Here is a 13,208-nt window from a genome sequence, read left to right as displayed (position 1 = left end):
AGATTTGGAGGTTCCTGTGGGGTACTCGGGGTGAGGGTCTTAGAGAAGCCTGCTTGTCCTGGTTCTGCCTGCTGCCTGGGCAGTGCCTCCAGGACTGTCCAACCTGAGAATGGTGTCTCCAGGGTCAATCTCAGGTTTGTCAGCCCGCGAGGTGCTGCCCCTTCCCAGCAGTGGCCGTCCAGGGTGATGATGGCTACCTGGTTTGGTGGGATGGGAGGCCTGGGCACTTGAGGCCCAGTCCCAGAAGGCACATGTGGCTGTCACACTGACACGAGGAGCCATGCTTGCACGGGCAGTAGATGGAGGGCCGGGCTCGGCTCGGGCTAGGGGAGTCGAGAAGGGCTGGCAAAGAAGCCTGGGGAAGGGCCTCCTGGACCGAACACCTGGAGGGACGGGTCGCTGAGGCAGGAAGCAGCCAGAGGGGCGGCCACGGTACTCTGACACTTCCTAAGACCGAGCCAAAGGTTTTGGAGTAGGAGAAGCTGGTGTGGCAGCGGGATGAGAAGCGCACAGAGCCGATGGACTTGCGGTAGCAGGACCAGAGTTCGAAGGACAGGAACGCGGTCCAGCCAAGGGCGGGTTGGAAGCAACGGCGACTACAGCGACGACATGCGCGGGGGCGGCCGGTGGACCAAGTTCCTGGCTGGGGTACCTCGGCACCTCTCATCACCTCTGGTCGCCAACGGAGGCCAAGCCCCGTCCCGGGCTCGAGGGCGGGTGGTGCAGGCTCCGACCTTCACTCTCTCCGGTGGCGGAGGGCCCCACCCGCGACCGAGAGCCGGACCCGCCGGCTGGGGCCACCGCCCGAGCGCGCCGCCGCGGCCTCGGGTCCCGCAGCACCAGGTGACCCGGGACAGTCTCGTCGACGCGCCCCGCGGCACCTCGCAGCGCGCACTCCGCCGGCTCCGCAGTCCGGGTCCTGCAGGCCCTGCCGGGATTCTCCGCGCCCCCGCCCGGCGCTCCAGGGCCCGGGGCGCGCGGCCCACCTGCGCACGGGCTGCGGGGGCGGAGCTCCGCCGGCCCCGCCCCTGGGCTGGCCGTGCCGGGCGGTCTCCTCGCAAGTCGGGGCCTCAGAGGTGGTCACCGGAAGGCCCGCGCGGCCGCGAGGGCAGGCGCGGTGGGGACAGGGGCCTTCCGCGCTGCCACTTTTGCGGCTGTGCTGTGCTGCGGGCGGACCCAAGGCCTCGTACCTGCAGAGCTGCATCCTCGGCCCTTTTCAAATTTGATTTTAAGGGCTGGTTGTCCAGGCCGGCCTCGAGCTTGTGATCCTCCTGCCTCTGGGATTACAGGCGTGCACCACGGCGTCCAGCTCCATTATTTTTCCCTTTTGGAAATCCTAATCAAATTACTTCATTTTAGGTCTGGGTGGAGGATTTCAAGGTGTTTAATTACTGTTAGTATGCTTGTGCTTTTTTCTCTCCAGAAGTTTTGTTATCTTCAAACAAATTGTTTTTCAGTTCTAAGAGTCTTCTGCCTTGCCCAGTGGCCAGGCACCCCACCTGAGATGGTGGTGTAGGCAGGAGTTGGGCCAAGACTACCCTACAGAAGGGACATTAGCCACAAGGGCAATTCTACCTGCAGTTTTGCCAGGCAGACCTGTGGGCCTCCTGAGCCAGGGCAGCTTCTCCCGCCTAAGTGCTTGTGCCTGAGCCTCAGATTGGTCCCAGTCTCAAGGTCCCAGCAGGTGCTCTGCTCCAGGCCCTTGTGTACAGAACCACACTCGGGACACATGGACTCTTGGGCAGACTTGGCACTTTCCACAGAAGCCCAAAAGTGAACTCTATTTTGGAGGTGAGGAACAGAGAGAGAGGCATGAGAGTTTGGGCTAGCCACCCCAGGCTATGGGGTGCACTGTGTCCAAGAGGGCCCCTGCCATCAGGGCAGTGGAGTTGGGTATACCTCTCAACACCCCAGGGACCATGGCTTCTGAAGGCTGGGTGGGAGAACAGCAGGGAAGTTGGGCCCTACCCCCAAAGACACTGGGGTGCAAGGCTGGGGCACCACCTGCTCACTGCGCAGCAGGGACAGGAGTTTCTGCAGCTCAGCCCTGGGAATTCTGAATGACCAGGCAGAGGTGGGCAGAGATGGAGCTACCAGCTTGGCTTCCATCAGGGAGGAGGGCTGGCCCTGCTACACAGCTGAGCTACCCAGATGCCCTCCGTCCTCCCCCACTTCCTTATGTTTAGACTCAGAATCAGGCAGAGCCATGTCAAGTCAGGAGTTGGTTCATGAGGACACCCACATATGCTGCTCCAGACACCTGCACCTGCTCATCCATCCTAGAACTGGGGCCAACCAAAATGGTCACTACCAGGCAGTGGGAAACTCGGTCTGTGGAGGACAGCAGGAAAATTTCTGGAAGCCAAGGCAGGTAGGAGCTTGATGGTCAGGCAGGTGGATGGGAAGAGCAGGACTAATACTGGCTGATGGCCTGGTGTGTCCATCAAGACACAGGACTTCCCTGGCATGGGGATGGTCCCACCTGCTCTGGTACGACCACTGGAGCCAGACTCCCAGGAGGGCTCCAAGATTGAGGTCCAAGCTGTCCTTGGCCAGTGGCCCTCAGGAGCTGAAGTTGCTCCTGTGATTGCATCTTTGGATTTAAAAATCAGGTGAAAAGAACCCTGGGGACCGGTATTTGCCAGGGTGGTGGGAAGTGTTTGTCACAAACAAAACACAGCACCCCCAACACACAGAAAAGATCCCCACAAAAACAAAAAACAAGGGGATTCTGTGGGGACCATTAAAACACACAATGATCTGCAGTGAAAACATTTATTTTACAAGTTATCTTTACTTTAGGTCAACATTCAAACACACGAGACGTAGATCACCATGCGAGACCGCGAGGGCTCTCCAGCCCTGGAGATGCCCGAGGGAGCCAGGTCAGCAGGGCTCTGACAGCCTGTACCCCTCAGATGGATCCAGCAGTGGGTGGAACCAGCATGCGGACAGCTGCTCTCTGCACTTGTGTCTGACTCTCAGAAACAGCACGTGTGCGTGGCAGTGTGGGCTCCCTCCCTCCATCAGCCTGATAGGCTGCCCCACTCTCCAGGAGAACCAACCTGCCACAGGCACCACCTGGGGGGCTCTGGGTCAAGCCCTTCCTGGAGGTGGGTGCCCAGGCTGCCCTTTAGATGCAACCTCGTCACTGACTGACCCTGGTGCTCAGGAAAGTGGCTTTTGTGTTTCTAGGGAGGGGAGTGTTTCCAGCCACCTCCTAGATTTCCACACCTGCAGGACAGGTGAGCCTGACGTGTGCTGTGACAGTCACCCTTGTGTCCAACCTTGCTGAGGCCTGTGGGTGAGGTCTTGGGTGGGGTCTTGGCTATATGTTTAGGCACACGCTCCCTGCACACAGCAGGCTGTTCCCTTTGGTGTATCTGCCAAGAGGACCGTGCTGAGACTCTGTCCCTACCCAACTCACCAAGAAACCAGAGGCCACTTTGGAGCCAACTTTATTGTACTTGTTGCTTCGCCACTGGACAGCAGCACGAGGGGCCTGCTGCGTGATATATACATATACACATATGTACACACAGACACCACAGCCCATGCCACAGCACCTGTCGACACAACTGCACCTGTGAGGACAGTCCACAGCAGGGGTTTCAGAACCAAGATAACGGGAACTGGTCAGTCCTGGGCCACGGGGGCCACAGCTCAGCACTGGGAAAGAGTGGCACCAGGCGCTTGCCATGCTTCTCACCAGCTATCCACCAGAGTACACTGAGGTCAAGAGGATGGGCAGGACACACCACACCTCTGCCCACAGCACTTGGACCTTCGAGGGACAGCCTGCAGGGCCTCTGTGCTGGTGGACATGCCTCTGGCACAAAGTTCATCTGGACTCAACAGGACCATGAGCACTGCTGCTGGTAAAACCTGGGTGATGACATCTGAGAAGAGTCTTGACCGTTTTATGGTTCAGGCCTTCCAGACTGGAGCTGCAGCCCAGTCCAGCAAGCAGCACGAAGACAGGCGAGCACTCTGGCTTCTCTTTTTAATGGGTCCCCACTGGACACTGGCTGAATTAACTGAACACCAGAGAACTACGAAGGCTCAACATGGAGCAACAATATCTAAAGCAGCTTAAAACAGAATGAAGCCAAAGGAAGACAAGACAAGACCACAGCCCTGGGCGGACACAGGAATCTCTACATCCCAGAGCTACTGTAGGTGGCCAGGACCCTGCGGGGCACCACTGCTATGGATGAGCTTCCAAACACACTAACCCCTAGCACTCCCCAGGCAATACACCACGCACCAGGAGCTGGGGATATGGGGGTCAGGCTGACCGCCAAGACTCACCAGCTGTGCTTATTAAAAGGGAAACAGAACCAGGGTGGCCAAAGAGCAACACAGCGCACCCTGCAGCAGCATCTGCCTTGAGCAGGTGAGGGATGCACTCTGACGATGGCTTCGGTCACGCCCCTCACCTCCAGAGCCCACGTCCTGTTCGTGGTGTTAGAAATCCTACATGATTCACTTACGTTTCAGACCCCACAGGACACCGGGCCCAGTGGCTATTCCCACCCAGCTGCCATCTAGGGAGCTCCTTTCTCCTAAGAAGTGGCCACGGCTCACAGGGACATGAGAAAAGGACCACAGGGCTGCATGCCAGGAGGGCTGTCCCATAGATCCAGACCAGGTCGTCACACTATTGCTTTCTACCTCTCCTCCATTCTGTGGCCCTGGGTCCGTTCTGGGGAAGCAATTCACTCCCAATGGTCCCAGGGAGAACTGCAGAGGTTGAGCCCTTGGGCTGCTGCTGGGCTGCGACGGGCCCACTGGTGGTTCCCATCCTCCACGAGGGGTCTGAGCCAACAGCGTTCCCAGCGTGACACCCTAGCATGTGGCCCTATTGCTCAGTATCTTCATGATCGTTCAATGAGCAAAATGGACACACACATCCCAGAGCCTGCTGCCTAGGCAGCGCCTTGCCCATGTCCACCTGCAGGAAGGTCAGCTGGGGGCCCTGGCATCACAGCAGCCTCACTGGACCTCGTTGGGTACCCTCAACCAGCATCAGAATTCCAAAGCCCTGCCTTCTGCAGTCCCTGGCAAGCAGGAGCCCAGAGCTGTAGGGAGTGGGGCAGGGGGATCGGGAGCTCAGGGTGGTTTGTCTGGACCATGTGGTCACCATATGGGTTTTCTCACTCTTCATCTCTACTAGAAATTCAGAAGATGCTCAGTAGCAGGCTTCCGGAAGGTCCTGTAGGAACTCGGCCCATTGGACTCTGGTCCGGCACATCCAGGACATTGTTGGGGGCACAGGATGGCCTCAAAGCCTTGACATGTGTACTCACATTTCCTCACCACCCACAGGTCTGTGGTTCAGAGTTCCGTGTCTTAGCACCAGCCACCCAGGCTGGCTGGCGAGCAGGGCGTCCCACAGCCTCCCTAGGACCCAGCCCTCCTGAGGCCAGGAGCATCCTGGCTCCAGCACCTTCCTCCAGGAACCCAGGGTTCCATTGCTGATTGAAGACAACAGGCAGAGGTGAGGGCAAGTGGGGTGGACGAAGCTCTGGCAAGCACAGGAGGAGGGTCCCAGGGCCTGGGAGCTCACTTGAGCCCTTCATCCTCCCACTTGGACTCAAACCCTGACTGAAACCACATGTGATTCTTGAAAGTCCAAAATGGCTAAGAAAACAGGTGGGCTCAAAGGGGTACGGAGAATGCCCCAGGGAAGGGGAGAGATGACAGCCCCATCCAGCCGTCCAGCTCAGCCTGGGAAAGTGCAGGAACAGAGACGAAGGACCTCACACGTCAGGAGGGGTGCCCTCCCAGGACAGGACCCTTAGGCCCCACAGCCAGGAGGCCCGGGCAGACGCTGTGCAAGAGCACACCTGCGGGGGTGCACACACTGTCCACAGCACACAGACCACCGGAGAACCTGCTGCGAGGCGGAACAAGCTGCAGAGGCTCTGCGCATACCGTGCCCACACAGCACCACAGACGGCCATGGTCCTGTGGTTCCAGAGGACCTGGCCCAGCTCGTCCCTGAAGGGCCAGATGAGCCAGGCCCTGCCCTGGGACCCATAGCCAAGGTGGAGATGCGGCTCTGCTGGGCAGCATTGACCCCAGCCCCGTGAGTACAGGAGCAAGGCCCTTCCTGCCCAGTCCACCCTCACTGGACCAACCTGGCTAAAAGCCCTGAGGCAGCTCCACTGTCCAGCGAGCGTGGTCGAGCCGCACTGGGTCCACAACACAGACACTGAACACGACCATACATGCTACTAGAAAAGGAGAGCAGAAGACCGTAGCTACACTGCTTTAAATACTGCATGCTACGCACTTCAGGCATCGAGGGTCGACGGGCAGCGGGCGTGGAGGAGGGGAGACCCCGACGCGGTGCCTCCCCATCTGGTGACTAGTTCATGGATCTAAGGTTGCGGTGGCTGGGTGCTGATCCCTCCTGGAGTCACAGCAACTCCTGAACCTAGTTGAACCCGTCAGTGTGGTAGCTGGGGTGGGAGTCGGCCGTGAGCTGGGTGGTCTCTGTGGCGGACGCGGGCTGAATGACGATCGGCGTGTCTGTGGCCTCTGAAAAGCAAGCAGGCAGGCTTATCGAACGAGGGCAGTGGCCGGTGTGTGCCCAGCACAGGGTCCTGGCATCACAACACTCAGCTACATGAACGGCGCTCAGGAGAGGCTGCTGGCTGACCGCCACCCAATACTCAGTGGCCCGGCCACCGCCAGCCCTCATCCTCCCGCCTGCCTGCCGCCCACCTCCTGCCCCTTGGAACTACGGCTACCGAGTGCACGGCGGGGACAGCTTTCTGCCCTGCTTTACCTCAGTGTCCACGTTTACACCTCAACAGTCCCAGCTGCCACCACACACACTCGCGGCACCGTGTCAGTGCCCTCCTGTTTGACGAGACAGTTGACAGGTTCAGGGCCAAGCTGGCGCTGCCCCACGCACACGCGCCCGGGGACAGGCACTCACCCCTCTCGTCCGACTGCAGCTGTGCCTCCAGGTCCTCTGGGGACACGTAGAAGGCCGTCTCCTCGCCCTCAGGGGCCTTGGGCTTGCACTTCCCGCAGCAGCAGTTGAAGCAGCAGCACAGGCAGCAGCAGCAGTAGCAGCAGGTAAGGAGGCCACAGAAGACGAAGAGGGCCTGGGGAGGAAAGGCAGGCATGCACTGCCTCCGGGGACCCCAGGCCACCAGCAAGGGCTCTCCTGAGGACAGGGGCTGCAGGGGTGGGCCTCAAGCTGAGGAAGGGTCTTCAATGGGGACCCAGGAAGAGGGAGTTGGAGAGGGGAAGGCAGGAGGGACAGACACAGGGGAGCTGCAGAGGGTGACTGAGGACGGACTGGGAAAGCAGGGAGGGCCTCCCATAGCTGAGGGCTACAGAAGCCACACCCCTGATCTCACGTAAGTCGGCAAATCAGGAAAGCAGGGAGGTCAGTGAAAACACAAGCACTGATCTAAGTCAAGGCTCTCACTGGACTTGAGGATGCCTTGCCTGACAACCGCGGAGGGAAGGCGCACTTCCCACCTGGTCCACTCAGTGACTCAGGCCCTGCGGCCAGGGCCAGGCTGCCCTGCCCCTCACCTTGGCCCACCAGCTGGAGAGCACGAAGTAGGTGTTGACGTTCTCCTCGCCGAACTGCTCGGCCACATAGAGCCCCAGCGAGCCGTACTTGTCGTAGATGTTTCTTTTCGTGGCGTCCGTCAGGATGGCATGTGCGTTGTTGATCTCCTTGAACTTATCTGCAGCCTCTGGGTTATCAGGGTTCTTGTCAGGGTGATATTTCAGGGCAAGCTTCCTGCAACAGAACCACTTCCTGGCTCTCTCTTGGCCTGGCATTTCGCATTTGGCCACTGGAGGGCCCAGGGGAAGGAATGCCCAGCCATCACCACCTGCCTTCCTGACTTCCCGGAGATCTGGCTCCCCACAGGGGGGGATCCACAGGTAGACAGGACAGCAGTCCCAGACTCACTCCTCCCACGCTTTCAGAAGCACCAACGGAACCCTTCTGCCCCCTGGTGTCCTCACTGGGCCACTGCACATGCCAATCAGACTGGAAGGGAGTGGTGTCTCACCAAGGGCAGAGTGCTGGGAGCACAGAGGCGGCCACGGAGGCAGGCATCAGTGAGGAGGCCTCTCTGGTCTAGGCTGCCACCTGCCACAGCAGCCAAGCCAAGTGCTTGAAACAGCCAGAAGGCCAAGGCAGAAAACAGGTGCCACCCATGCTGCAAAGCCGGGCCTGCTCCCGGAAGTCTCAACAGGCCCACCTGACTCCAGAACTGCACAGCTGTGGCATCTACAAGTGCTGCTTTTTTGGCTAGGAGAACATCAGCGTGGCAGCTTTGGGCTGCCAAGAGCACATGACACTTGCGGAGAGGCAGCAGCAGCACCAGCCACCCACTGAGTCCTCCAGAAGAAGGGATGCGCCCCACTCCTGGAAGACCACCATGAGAGCACGTGCAGGGTGTGTCCTGGGAGTGTGGGGGCCCACGCACAGCCTCTTACCGATAGGACTTTTTAATGTCATCTGAGGTCGCATTCTTGTCCAGCCCGAGAACATGGTACAGTGACTCTCCCGAGGTAGAAAGTGAGCGCTGCCTCTGGTCTGCCATGTTAGGTCACTGAGAAAGGGCAACAGCAAGGGTGCGCTGAGGGCTCCACCAACCAGCAACCCGACCGACACGGGTTGTGGCTTGAGGTCAGGCCCCAGCTCCAAGCTCTGTGAAGGAGCAATCCCACTGGCAGGCGGGTGTCCACACTGTGTGTCAGGTGCTCACTGCCACCTCAGCCACCTCAGAACCAGAGATGTACACCATGATCCCTGAACCACACAAAGACGCAAAATAAATTAAAAAATAAAAAATAAAAAGCATGGTGGTGCATGCCCATAACCCTGCTACCCAGGAGGCTGAGACAGGAGATCCAGGAAAGCCATGCTCAGGGTCCTGGGTTCCCTTCCAGCACCCCAGCTCCCCAAAAGCTGGAAAGTTTAAAGAAACATAAACTTCTTTAAAAAATTCACACGGCACCGATGCACACAGGAAACAAACAGAAAAGCAATGTCAACCTAAATGTCAGTGGACTAAAAGCTTAACACAGCAGCTTGGGAGGCAGAGGCAGGAGGATCGTGAGTTCAAAGCCAGCCTCAGCAAAAGTGAGTCACCAAGCAACTCAGTGAGACCCTGTGTCTAAATAAAATACAAATTAGAGCTGGGATGTGGCTCAGTGAGTTCAATCCATGGTACCGTGCCCCCCCCCCGCCCCCCCAAAAAAAAGCCTAACAGAACAGGGTGGTCAGAGTGTATGAAATGCAAGATGATCAGGATTTTAACACCCCTCTCAGAAACTGAAAGCTATTTTTATTTATTTATCTATCTATCTATTTATTTATTTATTGCAGTACTGGGGGTTGAACTCAGGGCCTTGTGATTGTGAGGCAAGCGCTCAACTAGCTGAGCTATCTCCCCAGCCCAGCTATTTTTACTTTTTTATTGATTTGTTTTTGTAGTACTGGGGACTGAACTCTACTACTAAGCTACATTACACCCCAGCCCTTTCTTATTTTGAGACAGGTTCTTGCTAAGCTATTGGGGCTTGACTTGAAGTTGCCATCCTCCTGCCTCAGCCTCCCCAGTTCCTGGGATTACAGGTGTGCACTTCACGCACAGTTGACAGATTTTTCAAATCAGGAGTAATGACTGGACAATTCCACCAGCCACCCCAACCAGAGGTCTGTGAAGCACCCTGCATGCTTTTTCCATGCACACTACACATCCACCCAGACCACCACACTGGGCCTTGACACAAGTTTCAATTAGTTACACACAGTGTGACTCTTGACCTTTACAGAGTTAAACTAGAAACCCAAGAATAAGACAGCAAAGAAAACCTGAAGTAGTTGCTGTTAAATAACACACTATAAAATAATATGGAATTCAAAGAAGAAATCACAGGAGACATTAGAAAGTCTTTGTTTTTTAAGTGCTGAACCCACATGCTGGGCTAGGGCTCCACGGCTGAGCCCCGCCCCAGCAGGGCATAAGACTACCTCTAAGCACTGGCCTCGCCCTTGGTTCCTAAGTGCTCTGGCAGGTCATGTGCAGGTCCTTCAAGCACACCTGGACTCTCACTGATGAGCCCAGGGCAGGCCCATGCCACGAGCCCTCCAGAGAAACAAGACAGCTGTGTGGGCAGCTCACAGATTCCCCAGAGCACCAGGAGCTCTGAAGGTGACAAGGATGCAGACACACTCTACAGCTCACTGGCAGGGACACACCTATGTATAGGACCCGACTGCCCCATGCAGCCCCACAAGGCTGTTTGCACAGGCTGTATCCTTTATGTATCCTTCATAGTAAGGCAGTGCATGCACACGTCTCCTTGAATTCTGTGAGCCACTCTCGAGTCCAATCCAGTGTGAGCAGCGACTGGTGGGACTCCTGCTTTGGTGCCAGCTGGTAAGAGTTGAGGAAGAGCAGCACCTGCTCTTCCCACTTCTAGAACCCTTCTAGAATTCCCAATGCTGCAGTTAAGAAGGAAGTTCAAACAGCATGAAGCCCAGGAAGTAAGATACAACTGTGACTATGTGCAGAGCAGTCAGGACTGACAGGGAACCAGGCAGAGTCATGGGATAGGAGTTTAATGTTTATGACACAGTTGTGTTTTGAGAGCAGCAATTAGAAAATTTTATTAGATGTCATTTACAGCAGCACCCAAATCACAAATTATTTAGGATTAACAAAAGATGTACAACACCTAGCCAGGCACAGTGGCACACACCTGCAATCCCAGCAACTCAGGAGGCTGAGGAGGAGGACCCAAGTTCAGGTCAGTCTGGGTAACTTAGCAAGACCTTGTCTCAAAATAAAAACTGGCTGGGGGGCAGGGGGAAGGCGGAGGGTGCAGCTAAGGGTAGTGCCCTCTGGGTACAACCCCTGGAACCACTAAGTAAATAAGCATATATAAATACAAACCTACCATATTCACAGACAGGAGGCCTCGCTATTGCTAAGGCATCCTTCTCATCAAACACACTGGCCATAACCCCAGCTTTGATCCCAGCAGGCTTCGTGTAGAAATTGATTAACTGATCTAAAAAGCATGTGGAAACGCAGCAGACCTAGATTCCCTGCAACAAGAGCAGGGCAGGACAGGCCTGCACTGGTGAAGGGCAGGCGTGGTGGGTGAGCACAGACCTCCAGGAGAGACGAGGCAGCGGCCCAGCCTGCAACAGTGTGGAACACCGAGAATCCCAGCTCAACTCAGTTGCTAGCACAGAAACACAGGGTTCACGTGCTGGAAATCAAACCAGAGCCTCACACGTGCTAAACAAGTGTTCTGTCACTGAGCTCATCCCCACAGAACTTCAGTTTTGTTTTTTATTAAATGTGGAAAAAAGACTTGAACTCTTCTAAAAAGATATATAGATGGCCCACAGGACTTGAAAAGATCACTAGTCATTTGGAAATGCAAAATCAAACCACAACCTGCTGACAGCCTTGCATAACGACGGAGTAGGTCCTGAGCACTATGCACTCCAAGGGTGCACCCACAGACCTACGTGGCAGAGGCCCCCACTCCAAGGGTGCACCCACACAGACATAGCCCGCCACTCACTCCAAGGAGTGCACCCGCACAGACCCACGTGGCAGAGCCCACCACTTGCTGGGGCCTCGCAGACAGTTCATGATGCCCAGGTTCTGTGCTGGACAGTGGGCAACACAACATGATGCCCAACAACTCGTGAAACACAGGTGAGGCTCATGTCCGAGGCAGAAGAGCTGGTGCTGTCTGGTGCGCCAGGACGCAGCCAGGTGAGGCGAGGGAGGCTCAGGACAGCACCACCAAGACCAGACACTGTGCTCAGACCGTGCTCACCCAGAGGCTTCTCTTCAACGGTCGTTCCTCCGTTCTTTGTAACCTTAGGTTTTTAGATGGAACCTGCTGTCCTGCTCAGGCTGGCCTTGAACTCCAGACGCTCCTGCTCACTCAGCCTCTGGAGTTGCTGGGATTGCACCAACTTAAGAATCCTTTCTCTTGCTGGGTGCTGTGGTGTAGGCCTGTAAATCCCAGTGACTTGGGAGGCTGAAGCACAAGGATGCAAGTTGAAGGCCAGCCTCAGCAACTCAGGGAGACCCTGTCTCAAAAGAAGAGAACGGGGTGTGGCTCAAGGTAGAGCATCCCAGGGTCCATTCCCCAGCACCACACTCACAAACTTGTGATTCTCCTACCTGGTCTCCTGAAAAGCCAGGGTTATAGGTGTGTGTGGGTCACTATGCCCAGTTATTTTCTTTCTGTCTTGATTCTGTAAACACATTTTTCTATTTTTAATGTTTTACAATATTTTACTTTTTAAACTTTTTTGTTTTGTTTTACATTTTGGGAATCCTCCTGCCTCAGCCTCTCCAGTCACTGGAATCATAGGAATGCACTACCACAGCTAGACAAACTTTTTTTTCTAAACTAAGATGTGAATCAGGATTAGTGCACACCTGTAATCCCAGTGATTAGGAAGGCTGAGGCAGGAGGATGGCAAGTTCGAAGCCAGCCTCAGCAACTCTGCGAGGCCCTAAGCAATTTAGTGAACTCTGTCTCAAAATAAGAAATAAAAGAGCCAGTGGTTAAGCACCCTGGGTTTAATCTCTAGCACCAAAAAAAAAAAAAAAAAAAACTCTAAGACATGAATGCACACATGGCCAAGCCACTGAGGGTCAAGGCCAGGCACACCCTGCCCACCTCCACATCGTGTCCCGTGGAGGTCTTCAGGGCAGTGAGGGTGGCAGGGCCACCTCCTGTGATGGCAGCGCCCTTCTCCAGAACACCTCCTGGGGACCAGACTGGCACTGCGGGTGCATCTGTTTCTCATCAGACTGCAGGCAGATGATGCGTGACAGCATTCCTCTCTGTCAAGAAGAACCTCCTGGCGAGGGTCCCTGTTCTCAGAGCTAGCAGAAGAGGTCTGCAGGGGCTTCTGCTGAGCCCTTTTCCGTGACCTTTCTTGGGGCTCTTCTTGCTGCGTGCAGTTCCATTTCTCCTGCTTCTTCTTCAGCTGTGGCCCCTCACTGGCTGCTTGCTCAGGAGAGGGCTTCAGAGGGTCCTTGGCGTAGTCCGTACCCTCCAGGTTAAAGCTGGCTGCCGTCTCAAGCACAGCTTTGCTGAGGTTGTTTTTGGTGGTAGTCAGGGCCTTGCACATGAGGGACAAGTGCTCTATCATGAGCTATATCCCAGCCCCT

General features: G+C 56.1%; 1 protein-coding gene and 1 long non-coding RNA gene across 5 annotated transcripts in view; one reads left to right on the top strand and one right to left on the bottom strand.

Moving 5' to 3' along the window:
- The first annotated feature begins 348 nt into the window (after positions 1 to 348).
- On the top strand, positions 349 to 3,610 carry LOC306653466. The gene is made up of 2 exons (XR_013761727.1): positions 349 to 3,300; positions 3,365 to 3,610. It is a non-coding gene; the product is annotated as an uncharacterized lncRNA (long non-coding RNA).
- Positions 3,611 to 5,565: 1,955 nt separating this feature from the next.
- The window catches only part of DNAJC5 (DnaJ heat shock protein family (Hsp40) member C5), a 51,252-nt gene continuing 43,609 nt past the window's right edge, over positions 5,566 to 13,208 (bottom strand). For 3 of the 4 annotated variants that reach the window (XM_079126489.1, XM_079126488.1, XM_079126490.1), the window contains exons 2-5: positions 8,482 to 8,597; positions 7,561 to 7,774; positions 6,950 to 7,121; positions 5,566 to 6,546 (exon numbers count right to left, since the gene is read on the bottom strand). In XM_079126489.1, the coding sequence (XP_078982615.1) occupies positions 6,443 to 6,546; positions 6,950 to 7,121; positions 7,561 to 7,774; positions 8,482 to 8,588 (597 nt within the window). In that variant the 5' untranslated portion in view covers positions 8,589 to 8,597 and the 3' untranslated portion in view covers positions 5,566 to 6,442. The remainder of the gene's footprint in view (positions 6,547 to 6,949; positions 7,122 to 7,560; positions 7,775 to 8,481; positions 8,598 to 13,208) is intronic. The other variant, XM_079126491.1, reaches the window with a different exon arrangement.

This window comes from Sciurus vulgaris (assembly GCF_902686455.1).
Source record: "Sciurus vulgaris genome assembly, chromosome: 2".
NCBI lineage: Eukaryota > Metazoa > Chordata > Mammalia > Rodentia > Sciuridae > Sciurus > Sciurus vulgaris.
Note: the sequence above shows the minus strand (reverse complement) of the source record. Positions and strands in the feature narration are given on the sequence as shown.